This window comes from Melospiza georgiana, chromosome 1, assembly GCF_028018845.1.
Source record: "Melospiza georgiana isolate bMelGeo1 chromosome 1, bMelGeo1.pri, whole genome shotgun sequence".
Lineage (NCBI taxonomy): Eukaryota > Metazoa > Chordata > Aves > Passeriformes > Passerellidae > Melospiza > Melospiza georgiana.
This window is the reverse complement of record NC_080430.1, coordinates 41,400,118-41,421,064: the sequence shown is the minus strand read 5'-3', so window position 1 is coordinate 41,421,064 and position 20,947 is coordinate 41,400,118. Positions and strand designations below refer to the sequence as shown.

General features: G+C 38.3%; 1 protein-coding gene across 2 annotated transcripts in view; it reads right to left on the bottom strand.

The window, feature by feature from the left end:
• Positions 1–3,766: 3,766 nt before the first annotated feature.
• The window catches only part of RBMS3 (RNA binding motif single stranded interacting protein 3), a 703,588-nt gene continuing 686,407 nt past the window's right edge, over positions 3,767–20,947 (bottom strand). Inside the window, exons 14-16 of one of the 2 annotated variants that reach the window (XM_058028549.1) lie at positions 16,336–16,416; positions 13,684–13,811; positions 3,767–9,859 (exon numbers count right to left, since the gene is read on the bottom strand). In XM_058028549.1, the coding sequence (XP_057884532.1) occupies positions 9,853–9,859; positions 13,684–13,811; positions 16,336–16,416 (216 nt within the window). In that variant the 3' untranslated portion in view covers positions 3,767–9,852. Of the gene's footprint in view, positions 9,860–13,679; positions 13,812–16,335; positions 16,417–20,947 lie in introns of those variants that run through there. The other variant, XM_058028559.1, reaches the window with a different exon arrangement.

The window sequence follows — 20,947 nt, the reverse complement described above, 5'->3', positions numbered from 1 at the left end:
GTCTTTTTGGATTGAAGAAATATTTCATCCTTGCCATACAGGTCTGCACAGGGGTGAATCATGCACCTCAAGATGATTTTGGTGGCACTGAAACTACTGGGTAACTCTATGTTTTTAAGCAGTAGTAGATGTTTCTTATGAAAATTTTTTCTTCTGGGAAAAAAAAAAGAATTGGATGTTCTCCAAAAATCAGCATCTGCAAACAGCTGTTTATATCCCAAAGTCCTCACAGCACAATCAGTACGTGAAAAGGATAACAGATTTTGGAAAGCAGTCCTTGAACTCTGTGTTATAGCCAGCTATTGCTGTGAAAAGTAACACGAAATACCAAATCCCACTAAACTCAGGTGTGTCAGAGGGTCTAGCAGAAATCTGAATCACTGAATAGATTAGGCAGATCATTTTTTCCCTCCCTCATAAGCCTAGCAGAACATGTCTTTTCTTCTGTGTTTACATGGCATCCAATGGAGACTGAGGCCACTGTGTGTTACTGTAATAAATATTTACTTATTCATTTGGAAGCATGCATGGGACATAGTACTGAAGGGTCACAGCTGAGAAACAGGGGTGAAACATTGCAAAACTGATTTTTTTTTGTATTTTTTTTTTTTTTTTGATAACTTTCTGTGCCTCTCAAAGACTCACCTTTAGAGCAAGAAAGCCAGGCTGAGAACCTGGAACTTGCAGCACAAACAAAGAAAGGAAGCCCTGGGTCAGCTCTCCACTTCTCCTGATGGCTTACTCAGCTTGTTGTGCAATGGTTGTTCTTTTCTTCAGCTAAGGATTGCTGGGTCTTGGTATCAGCTGAGGAGATGTGTCTACTTGCCTGCTTCTGCTCCTTCCTCTGTACTAAAGAGACTCAGTGGTGGCAGTGCAACTTTGCATGTCACCAAGACTAGAAAAAAGCAAGATGATGTGTGAAAAGCTCAGAGGAGCTCCACTAAAGAGTATTTCATACAAGATTAACACCAGGCAGAAGTTGCTCTACCTGAGGAAGAGACCATCCTAGTCAGCAGCCGTGTGATGTAGCACAACTGTTAATAAGGAGGAAATGATTTCTGAGTGAAAAACATGGAACTCAATCCCACAGGAATTATGCTCGAGGAGCTTACACAATTTTCAGTTGGCTGCATGTCAATGGCTGAATTCCACAAAAGATAGAGAATGTACTGACTGGTAAAAAATGGTGAAATAAATCAAATAATAAGTGTAAATAAAGGTTTCTATCTTTTTCTCACACAGTTCTATTTTTCAGCAGCATTTCCATGCAGCAGAACCTAGGGCCTCAGCTAGCCACACTATAAACATAAGCCCATTCAACTTTTAAAAATACCTGCATCATTTTAACTGCATCGACTCTCAGCTCCTCCATTTAAAGCAGTGCACATATCTAGTAGATTATTTAGCAATAATTTATACTCCTTCAAGTAAGTTCAGTGAGGTACCTGTGCAAAGCATCTGCTAAAAGTGAGCACACCTTTGCTAGAGGTCTATACACAAATTTTGAAAAGGAAGGAAGTGGTTTGGTTACAGGACCTGGCCAAAAAGTGGATTTTTTTCAGGAACATTGTAACATTGGTAAACAAACCTTGATGACCATGCATGTGTTTCCCCAAACTGACAGGCCCTGGGAGGGCTTCAGTGGAGGGATGTGCTGTGTCCTGCCTGCCTCCCATCTGCGGAGATGGGAGTCATCCCATGCCTGCCCTGTGTGCAGAAATGGGCAGCTGCAGCCTCCTGGATGTGCTGGGCAGCACGTTCCCCTCCAGGCAGGCTTGTTATCTGCCTGGCAGAAATCCTCCCATTGCCTGCAGCCTCAGGAGCACTTCTGTAAGCCATTAATTAGCACCATGCTAATGCTGGTGCTGGCCTAAGCCATAGGGAGACCTTTGCCCAGTGCACGGTGCTCTGCTGAAGATCAGATTGACAAGAATGGGGCAAGGAGCTGAGGCACAGAAAAATGCCACAGCAAGTTTGCCAACAGTCAGATGGACACTTTGGTTTGAATCATGGCTTGCTTGCTGCTTTCAGTAACTTCTGCTGCAGTCCTGTCTGCTCCTGGCCCTTTGATTCTGCGTTTGCTTATCATTATTGGCACTCTGAGACCTTGGTCTTAATGAGCAAACTCTGGTCATCCAAAATATTAAAATTAAAATTTATGTAAACTTGCTGATTGTGGAATTGTCCTGATTTTATGCTATAACAGCTATTGATTTGTTTTCTCTCTTCCCCTCTACTTGAAATCTCAAGGAGTGACAATCAAAGGACATTGCTTTCTCCACATGGAAGTCATGGACATCCATTCCAGATGCAGACTCCTGATAAAAACGGGTTCTGTCCTCTGGAATAAATATACCTCACACATAACAATGCCCCATTTGTCCTTATTCTTTATATCATTGTATCTGTCTTAGCCTTAGAATTAATTTGCCAATTAACTTTTTTTTTTTTTTTTGGACACTGACAGTGGGGCCAGGAAGATGAGAAGAGAAAGCCTTCTTACCGGAACTTCTGTGGAAGCTGATGCAAACTGCCCTTAGACTGGCTCCATATGCACACAGAAATGGAGACAGACAATAAAATCAAACCCACTAGTGCCACAGTTGTTAGCAATTTCATTTTAGTAGAGCTTGCAGTGGAATGATCTTGGAAATGGAGCAGTCCTGGCAGTGACAAACCTGACCCCAGAACATCAGCTATAAACCACCTTTGCCCCATCTGTGTTAGTGGAACACAGTGTCCCACTTTCTGCTGATCTCCCCAGGCTCCTCAGCCACCACTCAGAGTTCCAGGCAGGCTGCACCTTCAGCCTCCTGCCTTCCTCCTTTTCTCACCATCATCACAGCCAGAACTAATGCACATTTCAGTACTGGTGCACTTGCAAAATCCCCTCTCAGCTGCTTCCTCATCTTATTCCTCTAAGGATTTCTTTGTTCTTTCCTGATAAAGCTGAAGGGAATTAGAAGATCGTCAATGCGTATTTCATTGGGCAAAATAAAGAGAAAAGAAAGTGTGCAGGTGATCCCACAAAACATGTATAGGGCTGAGGGAGACAGGCACATTCCTGGTAGGTAAAAAGGAGCACTCAGTGATTCCCAACCTGTGAACAAAGCCACTTTGTTTAGTTGGGGAGGAGACTGGAGCTGGACCCTTCCACCCCATTCTCACCTTTCCCACAGAAACTGCCTGGTGGGAAGAAATGCACATGGCAGCAAGAGAGCTGCTGAGTGAAGCAGCCACGGGGAATGCACCAAATACCTTGCTCCCTGTGAGATATGGCTCAGGAGGCAGTTTACTTTCCACTTTCCTTTCAAGATGAAGTATGCTCACTCTACCATGCTTAGGCTGTACTTATTCCACAAGTAAAGATTTTCTGTCTTCCATGTGGCAACTTTTGCCCTGAAGTCACTCTTTAAAATAAACCTCAGAAGCAGAGGCAATGTTCTTCTAGCAGGTGCACAGCTGAGAGCCTGGAGAGCAGATCCCCACCAGCAGTGTACATTCAGTCCTGGTGGGAGAAGCACTTCCTCCTGGATTTCACCTCCTGGCACGGGGGTGGCTGTGCAGCAGAGCTGTCCTGTCTCTCTGATTCCTCCCTTCCATTTGGTGAAGGTGCAGAAGAGGCAGACTTTGCTGCAAAGCCTTTCTCCTCCCTCTGTGCTCAGCCACAAGAGTCAGAGCCTTGGGAAGCCTCTCCAGAAAGGTGCCACAAGAACACAGAGTCACCCAGCTCTTTTCTTTCTTTATTTTTTTATTGAAAGCTTCATCAAAGAAAACAGAAGTTTAAACCTAACATCCACTGATCTACAGAAAGCCCCAGAAGTGGGAAAATGGCAGCTATTTAGGACTGTGTTACAAATGGAAAACGTAAAAAAAAATCATAGCAGTACAGATCTTTCAGAGACATTCTGAGACATCAGCACACAGATGCCCATATAAATAAGATTCATAATTTAAATGTATCACAGAGGTTCTGTATTCTACATTTTGGCTGCAGTGAAGTCTGTAAGGGCTGTAAAGAACCTCTGACCCATTTTTGTGATACATGTTTTCTTGATAGGAAGTTCATCTGCTTTCAAAGCTGCTTTGATTTTTCTTACAGATAGAATCTATTCATTCTCCTTTAAAAAGGAAAACAATTAAAAATTCCTAAATTAATTCTGTACACTTCCTGGTTTTACATAAAATTGTTTTGCCTCAAAAAGATAGTAGAATTTTCTTCTACTCTGAAATACATCATATTTAATAATACTTCAATTACATAAACATCATGTTCTCTTCTTTAGGCTGTATTTTTGGGCTTTTAAAAATATAACTGACTGTAAATTTCACCAAATTCATAAAATTATTATCCAAGAGAAAGACACTTAAAGGCAGAAAATTAATGTTGGGCAGGTACTCTTTTAAGGACAACAGATCCAGATCTTGGAAGGTGCTTACACCTTGCAGGCTTTGGACCTACAAGGAAAAATGGATTTGTGAACCTGTCAAGGGCTGACATTTTCCACTTCGTTACACATTTTTATTAAGGTGAAAGAACTCAGCTGTCACTGTTGGGGAATTAACAGTTGAACTGAACAACTTCAATAAACACAAGAATTTTTTCTTATCATGGAAACCTGAATCAGTGCTGGGATTAATTTCTTTTACAGCTTTACTGTCATAATTTTTTGTTCAATTTTAACAAAGAGCATGTTAATAAGGGGGAGAAGAAAGGGTCTCTTCTGCCTGCTTTGAGGCACAAAGGTGAATAAATCTCTGGGGTAAATACAGAGCTCTAGCCTATTTGGGTGACAGGAGCAAGATAGAAAAAGTTGGTGCTCTTTTTGAGAGGAAAATAACTCTCCTTACTCTGCATCTTTGCTGCTTGCTGAGATTCTGGAAATCTGCTCCACTGAAGGGGAGGAGAATTCTGCTGCTCACTCAGCCCTCCTTCTGAGAACGTGTGCGTGCATGACTGTGGGTATGGGTATTGGAAATGAAAGGAGTCCTCGTTACTAGAGTCAATTGTCATTAAACAGAAAAGACCAATGCACCAAATGTCAGCAGTTTTGTTGTTTTCTGTTTTGCATTTCCATCACACCGTGACTGTTTTCTTGGTTCACGTGGGCTACTGGGAAAGACCAGGAAAATCCCCTAGCCTAGGGCACTTCTTTTATATCCAGACCAATTTCATGTTAAATAAAGTTTTGAAAGGAAATGTTGACCACGCGTGTATCAAACATTACTATCTTCAACTACCACATTTGGTCTCATCACTAAAAATGGATTGATTCATTACTTTAAGCACATTATCACTCTTTAGCATGACTCTTGCTATAGGTGGAGTTAAGTGAGTCTGCCTAAACCTGTTTTGCTCATGTCAACCTCAGCATTAAAATGAAGTGGCATGAGGAGCACCATCAAGCTTAAAACCATGAAGCATGGCAATTTTTTAAACACTTAGGATCAGTCTCAATCTTCAGTACCATAAACAACATAATATAGATCCAAATACTATGACATATTAAAAATAAACTTTATTACAATGCAGGCTTCCTCAAATTTGCTGAGTTTTGGTACACATACATACATAAATAATACCCTTCATTTGATTTTTACTCGAGTAAAAATCCATTCGAATGCTACAGTCCAATTGCCCGTTGAAAGTTTAAGCCCTCACTTCTCTAATGACCAGCCTTTATCTTCCAGGTTTGGGCATGCATCCATAGCAGAAGATGATACAATGTGATGCAATTGCTCTCAGATATGCCTCATTCTGCATTACGGTGGATTTCTTGACCAACACAACCAAGGCAGTCTCTTGGTAAACAGAACTACACAAGTAAGCACAGGCTAAGGACATTTCAAGAGTCTGTTTCACCAGAAGGCAAAAAGAGGACATTCACAACTTGAGGCCTGACTGTCACAGGTGAAAAGTGCTTACAAAACCAGCAGTAGAGCCAGATAGGAAGAAGAGTCCCTCTGCAATCTCAGCGGGAACAGTGAGATTTTTTCAGTGCCCTGATCTACACTCGGGTCAGCACCTGCAAATATAACACTCTCTTCAGTTCCACTGTGTCTTTTTTTTTTTCTTTTTTCCCTCAATGATAAGTGACAAGTCCAGGTATTCAGAATTTTCTAGCCATAATTCATAGTTTTCTGACACCCCTTTTGTATTTCTCTTTTAAGGTAAAAAAAATTTACCAAACCTGAACATCCAGATTTGATTATTTATAAGAATTCAGGTGTGATGGAAAGTACGTACGCAGTTCAGTTTATGGATTTGATATTACTTCTAGACCTCTGGGCCAGGCACCATTGCCTTAGACATCTAGACTTGCTTCTGCAATCTTTCAGGAACTCTCCTGATATTTAAAGCTAATTTGGCAAGACAGACAAAGATATTGACTTTACAAATTCAGGTCTTAAAAAAAAAAAAAAAAATGGAAACCAGAAACTAAACAGAGCATAACTACAAACCTTCAAAAAACCATATTAGCCAGAACAGACATAAAGAAAACCAGTTTAAGGTTTCAGAGGCCACCAAGTGACAACACCCATGCAGCAAGTGTGCTGCTATTTCACTGTTCACTTTTATCTCATTTTTAACTTTTAGAAACGAGTTACAACGTTCTGAGCATTTTGTAAGTTCCCAATAAGCTTTTTTCTTACCTTATGATCTATGACTGTTTATAATCAAGGCTCACAGTGTTTACAATTCATAGATTTCAAGTACCAGTTCACTTTTTGTTTTGGGATCAGTAAAGTGATGAATTATAGTTAAGGGGTCCATTTTCTTTCCTCTTCTTCTTCCTCTACTTCTTTGCTTTGTTTCTTTTGATTTCAAACACTATTGAACATTATAGCATGGAAAAGAAAGGAAACAATTCTAATACAGAATGCACTTGAAACACTTTAAAGTGACAGGCACTGTGATATCATGTTGCCTGCCTAGCTTAATAAAAAACACTGAGATTGTTTAACTTTGCTGAAAAAAATAAGAAAAATGTTTCTGAATGTATAAATAAAGCAGCAGAGTTTTGAATAGAAACAAGAAGGTACCTCAGCATATTCATCAGCCACATGGTAGCTACCTTGTAGCCTCATTGTTGATAGTAAATGAGACTTTTTGTGTGTCACATTAGAACTAACACAGAAACAAATGTCTTTATTTCATATTTAACTGACTTGTGCCTGGGGTTATCTCCATTTGTACAAATAATTCAGAGAGAGACAGAAAGAGAGTATGTGTAGAAAGGAAGAAAATAAGGCTAGATTGATTTTTTCCCTCATATGCCCTCTAAAGAAAGAGGGAACCTTTATCCAAGGACAAAATTCAAGTGCCCCTCTCAAAAAGCAACAAGTAATGAGACAGCACATGAAACAGAAAGAGAGGTTTGGGGTTTGTTTCTGAATTAAAAACATGTTGAGGATGATGTTGTTCTTTTACTTTGGCATCATCTGGTTTTCAGAAGTGCTGAATACCAACAACTACTTTGGAGGAAGCAGAAGTTTTAGCACTTCTGAAAATCAGGCCCTCTTCCTATGGTGAAGAACCACGTGAACTCCCATTTCTCTCTTTTCTATGTTGCATACCTAGCAGCATTTACTTGGGAAACCCCCTCCCCCCTCCCATTATGTTAAAAAATACGATCTTGTTTTATCAATTTAAAAAAATAATTGTGTTCTTTTCCCCAGAAAAGTCAGGTTAGGGAAACACAGACCTCTTTTTAAGATTGGGCAGCTGAATCAGATTGATCCAAAACATATGTTTTCGTTTTCCTTATTTTTAATGGATACCCTGTGTCTAATCCACCACAGTAAATGTGATGAGCCTTCCCCTCTCTTCTGGATGGAGGAAAGTTTTAAAATGTTTGGTTTAATATTTACACATAGATATGTGTGTATGTATGTATATATGAAATGCTGCTTTACTTCTGCCTCCTTAAGGAAAAAAATCATCTTTTGACTTCCTTCTCACCTTTTTCATTTGTCTGTTTAGAAGAAGTAAGGGCCATAATAAAGATTTATATATGGAAAGTAATTGTCATTCCTAAAACAGGTTTTGGTGGATTAAATTTAATTTTTTTTTTGCCTGATCATACTAATTAGTGATTGTCAGCCAACGTATTAAGACAACAGAAATCATAGCAGAGAAGAACAATTTTTAACTTCCCGCCTGCATGACAATACAACGTAATTTTCAAAATTTCTGCTTTTATGGGAAAGCTAAAATGAGAACAGATATCAAGTTTGCTTTCTCTTATATCTACCTGGCAACTCAAATGCAACACTGAGAAATAAATGCACAATTAAGGTGGCTATGCATGCTGGACGATGACAAAGACTGAGGTGAAGAAATGAATTGGTATGTTAGAATTCAGAAGGAAGACTGTTGTTTCAGTAGAAATACCAAAGATCAGGTAATTAAAGAGAAAAACTCCCCAAAATTAAAGCCTGCCTGGACAGATTAGTTGGTAGCCCAATCCCCCTTGCTTTGGAATGTTCTCCAAAGCACATAATCAAAAACTTGGACAGCTTCTGATACCAACTATTCTGAAATTTCCACTACAAACATATGCAGTATGTAAAACACCAGTGGAAGATAGTTTAAACAAACAAGAAAGTAAGAACTGGTCCGGCCATGTAGGTCAAATAAAGATAAAAAAAAAAAGAAAAAAACCCTCTATCTTCTGGACTGCGTTAGGGTGTCACTTCATCTTTGGTATAAAATAGGCCATCCATAGGCTGCATTTGTTCACAACTAGGAAAGACTACAGAAATTGTCAACAATTTCTTCTATCTATTGCTTTTTTTGCACTTTTTTTGACCATAAGCTCCTATCTACTTAAGTTTTTTTAATGCTCTTAAGCTAGGTTTTTGCAATGTGACAAGCAAAGCAGACTAAAAACTTCTTAAAGCTCATAAAAAAGACTGCAGATAAAAAGCACTAATGCTTTTGCTAGCGATCACGCTTCGTAAATAAAAAAATCTGCATTCTGCAAGAAAAAAACCCTGCATTCTCTATAATGCAGCAAGTTTTTTTCTCAATTCAATAACTTTACTGTAAAATGCTTTAGCCTTCTAGATTTTTTTTTCTGTCAACACTTAAGACAAAGTTCATAAAAGTCCCAGCATTTTTCCAATCCTTTCAGTTGCCACAGTTCCTTTTATCATCAACTTTTCTTCAAAAGAAGAAAATCATTTTCTTTTAAACTGTACAGTTTATTTTTTGTTCACCCCAAAAACTCAGTCTATTAAACTTCTGCACCAGCACCGGTGTGAGCAGTTTCAATTCATTCTCGGGTTTTCTAACAAGACGTTGACAGCTTGCCTTGAGAGCCTTTGACGTCCTTAAAATTAAGGCAATTAAGATTCAAGATAAACCTTACCTAAACATTTCTTTTAAAAAAAACCAAAAAACAAAAAACCAAAAAATACTCTAGATTAAAACAAGAAGAAAAAGAAAATGAGAGAAAAAGAGTAGCTTAATTTTTGAGGAAGACAATTGGTTTTCATCGCAACTTGCTCCCTCTTGACATCATCAGTTTTTCTGCTTAAAAAAAAAAAATCTAGCTACACCTCCACGTAAATTCTGAATTCAAATGTTCATCCAGATGAAATGTCAACCCAGCATTTTTCCTCTGGGTTTTTCTTTTAGTTGAAAAAAAAAATAGCAAAAATAAAATTGTCAGACTACATGACGGAACCATTTGCACAGCACATAAAAACACTGTTTTGTTTTCGTTGGGAAAGGTAGAAAAAAAAAAGCATTCATTTGACGCCTGTGCAAACTGGAAGCCAACTTCTTGTTCAGTGAAGTTTCTCCATTCAAGGCAAAGATTTCAGACCGACATTCTTCAGTCCTGTTTATTGTCTGTAAAAACAATTGAATTAAAGTGGTCATTAAGTCAAAACAACTTTGAAATAGCCTCTTCTCCTTTTTTTCCACCCAATTCCCTTTAAAAGTTATCCAAGCTAAACTGACTTTGCAGCTGTTTAAATATGATACCACCACTAAGCTGAAAATAGTGAGGCAAAAATAGGGAACTCCTACTTTGGGGACATTAACACATCTTAAGCAGATGAATTTACTCTTGGAATGCTAGGCATTAATAGGCAGTCTAACTGCACCAAAATGAGATGAATACATGGCTTAACAGTGTGTAAATCTTTCACAGGTAATTCAGTAGGAGGGTGAATATTTTCATAATAATAAGTGCCACTATTTATTTTGGGTATTAATAATAAAATGAAAGATAAAATTACAATAAAAGAATACAACCAGTTTGCTAGAAAAAGCACATTTTCTGATGGCAAGAACAATTACACTGTGGAGCAGTCTGCTTAATGAGCCAGTTAAGGCTAACTTAGCAGAAACCTTCAAAGCAATATTAATTAGAAAAATATATATTTTTTATCATCTAGTGTTAACATATTTCTTAATTTATCACAGAGAATAAGGAAAATAATCAATCTTCTTCCTACAGAAGATACCTCTCATTTTGTGTTTTTGATGTTTCATGTCACTTAAAGATCTGTCACATCTAGCTTATTAGAAAAAGACTGTATGAGATCTTTAGGAGAGGCCCAAAACCTACATAAAAATTATATTCTGTGTCTGGGGCTATTTGTAAGGGTCAGCTGTTACCTTTCCCAGAGTCTTTAAAGCTTACATGGAAAAAATCCTTTCCTGATCAAAGTTCAACACAAGAAAGTCCAGCACCTTTCCTTTTGCAAATATTAATGCATTTGCCTTGCCTAGTTTAAAATAAATTTTAAAATTAGGAGTTAAATTTGAAGAAAGTTGACGACCTAACATTTGCCACAGAACTTTTTGTCTGGGAGCGTAAATACAGAACTACAATTTAAATATTAAATTTGCCAAAGGGCTTTTTCATTGCATTCATTAATATTTTGGAAGTTAAGAACAGATTTCTGTGGAATGCAACAATTAACTATTTTCTTCTGATTTTCTATGCATAATTTCTGGTAGGACTACTCAAGTTGGAAGCTCACCTCCTGAGATTCTACTGCCCCTAGGGGTCGAGTGGCTGCCATAGGTGTGAAAGTCCAATATCACCAACACAGCACAAGCCCTCTAATCTAACCTGGCATTGAGTTTGCCTACAAAAGGCTCTAGAAAAACATATTTCTTTCCACATTTAAAATCAGAGTATGTTGTCCAGCAGAGTTTTGCTTGGAGGTAAGAGGATATACTTTTTGGTTGCAAGGATATCCACTGATCTCCACTTCATAGTCTTCATGCTTTAATGTGCAAAATTAAATATTTACAAGGAAAAACGGGAGTAGGGTCTAAAATAATTAAGGTGATTTCCTCATAAAGTAGATTCCTCTGCTCAGAATCAAGGGCTTTTTTTATCTACACAATATGTAGCCAGGTTTTTGCCATGAAGTTGCCATTTCTGAACTCTGTGGGTGGGATCCTCAAGTACAGCATTCAGCATATTAAATAAAAGAACACGTATGCTGATTAGAAAGTGGAATTTAAATTCCAAGTTTCATGGTTTATTTTTACTTACAAAGAGAGTACAGAGTCCTTATACCACCCAGTTCATTCTTAGTACATTTTCTCTCCTTCGTTGCCTGCAATTTCATGATTGTTGCAAAGAAAATAAATGTAAGGAAATATACCATTATAACTTTCTCCTGACTGATCAGCTCCCAAGAAATAATTTTATATAGTCTGCCTGTTCTTTTGCCTATATCTGCCAAAATCATTATCTAGTCATGTAAATTATTTTCTTATACCTCACGCTGACAATCATCATTTTGTATCTGGCATGATGTTTGTTATTAATAAATATGCCCTTTGAAAAGCAGAGTAATAAAATAATATTTTAATTATAAAACAAATTCACTTGGTTTTATATTAAGAGTCACTGGAATATTCCATCAGAAGTTAATTTTTAAAGACAAAGATTGTGTATATTTTTGTTTTTTTCTACAGCTTCCCACACTGCATTTCTGTCTGCAACTGGCAGTTATAAATAGAGGGCCAATTTCAGACTAAAAAAAATACTGAAATAAGCACAATAAAAAAAAAATCTGTGGTGGATCTGCCTGTCTGATTAAAAAAGAAAGAAAGTCCTCTGAATATAAATGCCAGTGCCATTACAAGTATATTCATCGCTGCAAAAAGGCTGTAGCTGACAAGGAAAGATGAGGGATCTCATTTTCAGGGAATTCACCACATGAGCAAGAAACACAGCATCCATTTCAATAAAGAATTGCAATGTAGTTTTCTCCTATGCTGGAAAAATGCCAGAATCTGCAGCTCACAGCTATGTTATAAGGGCTTCTAGACCTAAGTCCTTTTTCTTTGAGATGTAAGAGAAAGGGAACTGAGACACAAAAATCATCAGATCCAAGTGCTACAGAACACACTCATTAAAACAAGTCAACAGGATGGTACAGACACATATTTCTCTCTTTGCCTTTTATATGTTGTAAGTATTTTGCAATAATTTATTTATAGGTGCTAGAGAGACTGGCAGCTAGAAAGGATAAGCCTGCATAGTCTGTGTCTCCAATTGGGTAGCTTGTGATTGATTGTTTTTGCAATATGTACATACAGATATAGGCATGACAATAAATAGTCTTCTCTTTTATTGTGGTCAAAACCACATAAATCTGAAACCATTTGATACTCATATGGTAGAAAAACAAATGCATCTTTCACTTCCAGAGGTCAAAAATGAAGTAAAGCAATTGACAAATTGTTATAATTCTAATCTTTTCTATACCAGGTTGTATCTGATGCCTCTGTAAGTAGAGAGTCATGATGCATTGACTGACATATCTATCGTATTTCTTGTCTGGCTATTTCTCTACTTTCTTCCCCAAGATAAAACATGTATAATTCTATTTTCAAAGTGATGCTGGTGTTCAATATACATGTATTAATGAAAGACTGGATTTGTGCTTCTTCCTAGAATCTGACCAACATTTATCAGTCCCAGTGAGCATCCTGTCAATATGAAACCTTCCCTTTGTGAAGATTTTTATTGTAGCAAAGAGAAGTTGTGTTTGAAGAGATTATTCTGAAGATGAAGGGACTCTTTAGAAGTTCTAAATACAGCTGTCAGTTTATAAAGTTTGAACTTTCCAAGGTATTCCGTGGGAAGTAAACAAAGGGAGCAGAAGAATGGAGACAGATTGAGCAGTGCTTCTACCCACCTCCTTCTTATCCCTCTTCTTCCATTTCCAGGTTTTGCCTATTCCGTATCTGCATGGCATTTTTGCACAATCACAAATACCAACTTGGGGTAATTTATACTGCTTCATTAACTACACTTTCAGAAAGAAACCTTTACATGTGCCAATGTGCGCTGTGCCAATATTTTCACCCCTGCAAAATTTAAGCCCTTTTTAACCTCTGATGCCAGATGCTGCTTTAGCCCAGCATGATGATTGTTAACACAGTTGTTGAGATCCTTCTGAGTCCAGAAAAGCAGCAGACAGTTAAAGAGCATATCACTGTGGGCAGGAGCTCAAGGACATTTTGCCAAATTGAGGACGTCAGCCAAAACCTTTTGCTAATTACAGTGCTATATATCCAGAATTCATCAGAACTTAACAAAGCTATTCAGAATTTATATTTCTGAAAGAGGGAGTCAAATTTGGCCTGCTATAATCAAGAAGCAAACCCTTCTGACTCCAAAGCCTATGCCTACTTACTTAGACTGTTGGTAAGAATATGCAGGCGCGTGTTCACTGGATGTTTCCACTGTCATCTGTTGCTGTTGACCACTGGCTTCCTGTGATGAAGATGCTACTGTCTGTGGAGAAGTATCAGCAACAACACCCTAGGGAACCAAATGAGAAGATGAAAAACTTAAAAATTTTGCTCATGGCAGTGAATTACGTACAAGAGTTCAGCACCAGCTCACCTTTCACACATTTCTCTAGAGATCGAGAGAGTTTGAGGTAGCAGAACCACATGCTAACACAACAAACTCCATCAGTTTTAGAAAGCTAATTCAGCAACAAGAAGATTTCTCAGCCTACCAGCAGAACTTTGCTCTCACAGGTTGTAGCAAAAAACACCCTCCTCAAGGGCAGTTCCCTGCCCATTCAAAGCTAGAGGCAAATCTTCTGATTTTGGTGGATTCTGAGTTTTACTTGGCTTTTTCACAATGTATACATACCTCTTCTAATTCTTGATTACCTAGCCCAACTTCACAGTGAGTTCACATTTATTTTGTTTGGTTTAAAATGCAATAAAGGCAGAATCTAGACCTACCACTTTCCACTTTACTACACATCCAAAAGAATTTGAGTCACCTTAGAAGAATGCCCTCTTCTACATACGGTCTCTATGCATGTTCCCTTCAAAAATAAATTTTCCTTACACTAAAGACTTTAATCTGGTAAGTAAAAGCTCCAATGAAGTTTTGTTTTGTTTATATATTTGTAAAAAGTAGATAAGTAAATACATAAAAGATTATATTCATGAATGTAACATTATGCACAATTTCTTATCCTATTTAGACAGTCTGAACTTGGTTTAAGTTTTTTGTATGCTTTCAAAGCAAGATACATTTTCTTTCCTCTACTCTCATGCTTGGTGTGTTGGTCTCATGAATAGCAAGTATCTTCAGGGAACATACTTTATTACTCTATTGCACACAACAGAGCCAGAAGAGGGAGCACAAAGCACTTGCTTTGTTTTTATTTGAGCCTCGTGTAAACAACAGGTAGTTTATTTTAAAGCATCTGTTAAAATATCAGTTTCATTTTTCAGAAATTCTTTGTATCTATTGCTTAGCAGACTGCCAGTATTATTTTTTTCTGTCTACTTCCTTGTCTTTATCCTTCTCCTTTTGTCCACCTCATCTTGAGATTGTAAGCTCTCTGGGGCAGAGACTGTATTTTTTGGTCTCTGCTTGTGAAGCATCCAGCATGGTAGGGTCCTGGTTCATGATGCTACATGAATACAGATAAACATTAACAATAATAATCATCACTGGATAAGAGCAAAACAGGCTATAGATTCAGATAACATTTTGATTATTATAGTAGATAATTATGACATTGAGTTACTTTAGAAGGCATGACTGCACTAGCAAGGGATAGGGAAGAGGGCTTGACAAGTAATTTAAATTAACCTTAATTCTCATTTGGACAGGTCAGCATGGTGTGCAGACAACCCCATGATATGAACCACTCTCTCTCCCACCATCTCCTTTAATTCAGATTTGCATCTGCCTGATTTAGACTTAAGAATGGCAATTGAAAAGAGGCACTCACAGTGCATTTGCAAACAAATGAGGTTTAAGGCAAAATCATACCGAGGCAAAAAAGACTGAAACATAACCAGCTCAGTACAACAGAACAGCAGTAGCCTTTCCTGTGGGACCTTATCTGGGAATAATTGCAAAGAACCAGGAGGAAACAGGATAAGCCCACTTGACTGCTGGCGAAGCCACGCCAGCAGTACCACTAACTCACATCCTCAAAGCACAGAGTAGTAATAGCACAAAATCCAAAGGTCACACAGATGAAGACAGAAGTACAGAGACCCTGGCACTCCTTGCCTTACCCCAGAGTAGGGCAGAAGTTGTTAATAAGAGAGGGTAGTGCCAAAGAGAAACACACAGGGAAGAGGATGCCAAGGCTCCCTCCTCTCGCTGTGCTCAGCTGCCCTTATGAAGCTTCACAGAAGTGGAGGCCAAGCTGACGCTCTCCCAGCAGCTTGTGGTCTACAGGGTTGAGTAAATACTTACTCATTAGACTGTCATCAGCATGACTCAGCCCCAAGGAGGGAGGGAGCGAATCCTTCCTCAAGGATGAAAAGCACTCAGTCAGTGCAGCATCCTCCACGTCTGTATATACAAGAGGAAGGTTTCCATTGCTCAATCACTTTTTCTGGTGGCTAAATGTTTCAGCAATTACCTATGCTTGCTAAGGACCGCATCAAACCCTCTTGCAATCTTCTCTTCTTGAAATCTCTTTGGTTTCGTGGTCTGCCTGCTGGGTTTGTTTTCCTGTCTCTTCCCATCTCCCTCCCAAGTACATGGGGAAAAAATAGTCATAATCACTGATGTTTTTATTCCATGTCCTGCTGTACAACAAAACAAATGCAAAACAAGAGCCCTTGCAAATAATTTAAAAAATAAAAAAAGAGGGGTTAGAAAAAAGAAGGAAAAGGAAAGAAAGAAAACAAAAAGAGAAAGAGAAGAGCAGTCCTCATTTAATAAGCTGGAAGCTTCCAGCTACCACTCCATAAAGAACCTTTAGGCCCCTTTCAAACAACAGGTGCACAAAGACATAATAAGTAAGAGTTCTGTTCCCCCTTCACTCTGCTTTAATGGATGGAGATAAACTTACTTCAATAGGGACAGCTGTTGGAGGCACAGGAGTGTACTGGGGAATGTAGGTCCCTTGCATAGGTGCAGCAGCAGTCATATACTAGAACAAATCAAAAGCAAATGAACAGTAGAAAACCACAATTAAGATGCATAAAACCATGTTAGAAAAATGACATTCTTTCAATTTCCCATAGAGAGCTTTTAATAAGACTGTAGCATATTATTTCTTTTAAGTAAGGACTTTGGGTACAACTTACCCAGCTATAAAAAATTGTAATCTTGAACTTCAAACTCAGGTCATGTCTAAATATAGGCAAATAAACATCTCACTAACAAAAGCAGATTGTTCTCTAAAATTAAGAGAATCCTATTTGCACTTACAAAAATTGGTGGAGACATGATAGCAGTATACATACATAAATATATATCTATATATATCTATATATATCTATATATGTATATATATCTTATCTAATGACACCTACAACATCTACAAAAAATGATGCATAAAATTTGAGAGGTTTATTCCAATCTATATTTACCCCATCAACAGCAGAAGTTGGGTTTACAGGGATACAAAGCTGCTGATAGGTGCAATCCAAGACAGGAGAAATAGAGCAAGAGCAAGATCCGTCTGGAGTTTCTCCTTTTGTACACAGGTACCTTAGCTAAATTCTTATGGCTTATTCTTACTATGCAGGGATCTTTTCTATTTTGAAACTTGTGCAAACTATTATAGCAACAATTTGTATTAGCTTCTCTGAAAGATGGTCTCTCCCAAGTACTACAAGACAATCTTTTTTAAAATTCATGTATGCATGTGAATTTTGTCATTGCTATGGCACTGATTTCTTTATATACAGCACTTCTCAAAAACCTCTTGAACTGAATGCAGCAGTCATTGTTCAAATTTTCAAATAAAGTATTGATATTAAGTCCTTAGATCTATATGTACTTTTCTTTCTAAAATCCAGTCCTAACTACATATCTTCACTGACGAGAATCTCAGAATGTGCCCAATCCCCCAACTGACTGTATGACACTTCCACTACATGTTATCTTCAAAGACACACCAAAGATCTGAATCAGCCCACAATGTATTTGATGAATTTTAAAATGAGTTAAATATAGCTTTGCTTCCTGGCAGAGCTAGGAAGTGCTTGCAAGATTTATTCCGCTGTTTATAGTAAAATTTACATTTAAAGCACTCTCCCACCTCAATTCTAAACTAACTGGATGGTTTGATATGCCTGTCACAAACATGCATTGTGAAATTGCAAAGTGGGGTGAAGACTGCAGCAATGCTGGAGAAACGCCTAAGGGAATGACAACAGCATATGTAAGAATCTTACAGCTAAACTCTGAAATATTCTTTCAAGTAGAAGAAAATAAAAAGTATTTAAGTGAAATTGTTTTCTATTAAAAAACTAAGTGAGGATCATATGTGACATAGAAGGCATGCTTGCAATATGAGCAGCATATGGTGTTGAGAACCACCACAGTATTTTTTCCCAAACTCACAGTGTTTTCCTGAACTTGAGCAAAGAGAGAGGAGTGCCCTCAGTGTCTGTGTGCCTGTATCAGGCCATGTCTTTCTGCAGCTCTTTTTCCTTGTTCTTCAGGAAGAGAATTGAATTCAATAGTGTTTTATATGAAGGTTAACCCCCCAAAAGCATTAGGCCAACTCTCCCTATTGTACTCGGTGCAGTTGGGCTGTTCTCCTGCCTCACAGATCAACAGCTAATGAGAGTGCTACAGTAGAGTGTTGCAGAGCTCCTTCTGCTCCATTCATTCTGCCTTGTAACATGCCCTCGCATGTTGGGAAGACATCTGTTGTGTAGCATTGTTCTAAATGTGTCAATATTTAACATTAACCTAAAGCACACATTCTTAGTGCTCTGCAAAGACCTGCAAGGGTTCTAACACCCATGCAGTCTAACTTCACTTGTACAAATATATAGAGAGTTTATTTGAAAGTGTTAATTTAAATAATAAAGTGGTATCATTCAACTTGAACTTCTTCTGTTGTCTTCCTTGGACCTGGCAGAAGAGCAACATTCAGACTCCTATAAAATGCAGTTGTCTGCCATTCCCTACCTTACACACAAACCCATCTGACTTAATATACAAACAATAAACTACTCAACTGCCTGTTAATTCAGATCACTCAATTTTTGCAAAATCCTTTGGCACTGTGTTCTGTATCACAACAATGGAAACTGTCTGGGAATTACTGATGTCTTTGCTGTCTCTAAAAGCACTGCTCTCAGTAGGTGCGCAGTTTCTTACTCTATTATTTTTTATCTCTTGAGGCAGATCCTGATCTTACTTTTCAGCCTCCTTCATGTTGCTTCTTTCACTACCAGACAGTTTTCTCTAGGGAAAACTGTACTGTTAACTTGAGTGCCACTGGTGGCCCTGGCCAAAGCCTGCTTGCCCTGGTCTTTTCAGATACTCACACCTCCTGGTTTCATTTTTTTTGCAGAAGTTTAAACTGCATTCATCCAAACAGCGATGATTTAAAGCACTGGAGACCAAAGTTATGGAGTTACTTGCCAGACTCCCTGGAGAACTGTAGGAGAGTGACTACTCCCCTGTATATAACACTCTGCATGTCTAAATATCTGTACTAATAGTGGATCAGTTTTTCTGAAAAATCCTTAGAGTTCTATAATTAAAAAGAAAAATGTTGTTGACCAAATTAGTTCCACCAATGGCACGAATGAAGTCAAAGTACTTGTGGCAAAGATTTTGGTCACAGGAAAATTTAGCCAAGTTTCAGTGCTTCAGAATACTGGTGCTTTATAAATGGCCCTGGATCACACAGCAGCAGTGGTCTGTATCACTGGTACACACATGGTGCCCTTCAGTGGAATGTCCAAACATATTTAATGCCTTCCTCTTTACAAATGTAAAGATACACTCACCATTTCAGGCAAGAGTTATTGGGCCAGCAATTAAACATGTTATGAGGGTTGGAACTGGTTCTCTGTCTCCAGGGTCTCACTGAAGGGTTCACTGAGGTTCTGTAAAAATCTTTACCAACCTATAAAGGACAAGTACGACTTTGTTCTCAGAGACACATATTTGGTGTCTAGTGTCTGAAGTCCCCCTCACATGCAGCACAAGGGAGTCCCAGCTGAGACCACATGAATTTGGAGGTGTCTGCCCTGCTGGATCAGTTTCTACCATGGGAAGTAGTGCTGGGAAGCTGCTTCAGCTTAGTTTGTTTACTAACAGTGTAATGAAAAAGGAGACAGATTAATTTTTTTTATAACTGACACTGGCTCAAGCAAGTTTACATGTATTTCTTTCCTTTGTGAACTACATAATCCTAATTCTCTGATCTCACAGGATAAATAAAGATTACACAGTGCTAAGGCACAATGTCAGTGTTGATACTTACAACAATGGGTTTGGATAATGCAAGAGTTGAATTCCTTGTCATGAATATTCATGGTTGGTTGTTTAGCAAAATGCTTCCTGAACACTGCTGCTCAGCAGCTTCCATATTCAGCACACAATGAGCCCACTGGAATCTATGTCTCTTCCTGGGTCCCCCAGACACTCTGTCTAGCTATTCTATTAAAAAATGTGCTCTGGATCTTTTAAAGTGAGTAGAGTCCAGGCTAGGAGGTGGAAAAGGTATTCAGAAATTATTCTGAGATTTAAAGAAAAGTTAAATATTTTATATGTACTCAGTTTAAGACCACACAGGATGAAAATTCTAGTCTAAGGATATCCTTGAGCTTAGGAACTCTGTTGTAATGCAGCTCAATTTGGATTACAGCTCCTGTAAATATACATACTCTGCACATGGCTTCCCATCTACCTCAAGAACATCATGTAACTTGGTAGTAGGCAGATGGCAAACACAGAAGACATCTATGTCATAAGGCCACCACTGACATTTATTTTCTCTGTGAACCACACTCAGTACTTGGATAATTCTTTATCCACACATATGTGTGAGACAGAGACAGCATGACTCATATGCTCAGCTCAGCAGCACCCAGCACCCAGCTACATCCACTAAATATCAATATTATGAGCATTGAAATGAGAGAATCTGAAGAACCCAAATGCATCCTTTCATTGTCATGTGTTTCCATCAGGATTAAAGATTCTTGTGCTGTGATGTGATCAGTCATTCAACAAGCTATGTGCAAGGCAGAGGAAACCACTGTTCATTCTTCCACAGCTGTACAGGCTTTGTGGGTCTAAAAGTAGAAGCTGCTCATTTCTGACAGTAAAATGAATAGTGACTCTACAGGCAGAGATGATGGATCTAGAGGTTATAAGGGAGCTTTTCTCAGCAGTCTGATCCTTTAAAAGCCAGTAATTTCTACTACAGAAAACGACTACATTGCTGGTGGCAACAGGCTCCTAATTTGCTTGTAAACTATTGTTTTCTTCATACGGCACAGAGAATGAATGTTCTCAGCACTGAAGATGTGCAGTATTATAATATGATTCATGCTTTATGATGCCCAACTGCTTAATTCAGACTGCACTGATCAGGTACCAATTTAGTCTATATGCTACATTAAGAATTCTACTCATGTCTTTTCCGATGGGGTTTTTGTTTTTTACCACTTTGAAACAACTTAAATGTGTGGAAAAAATACCTA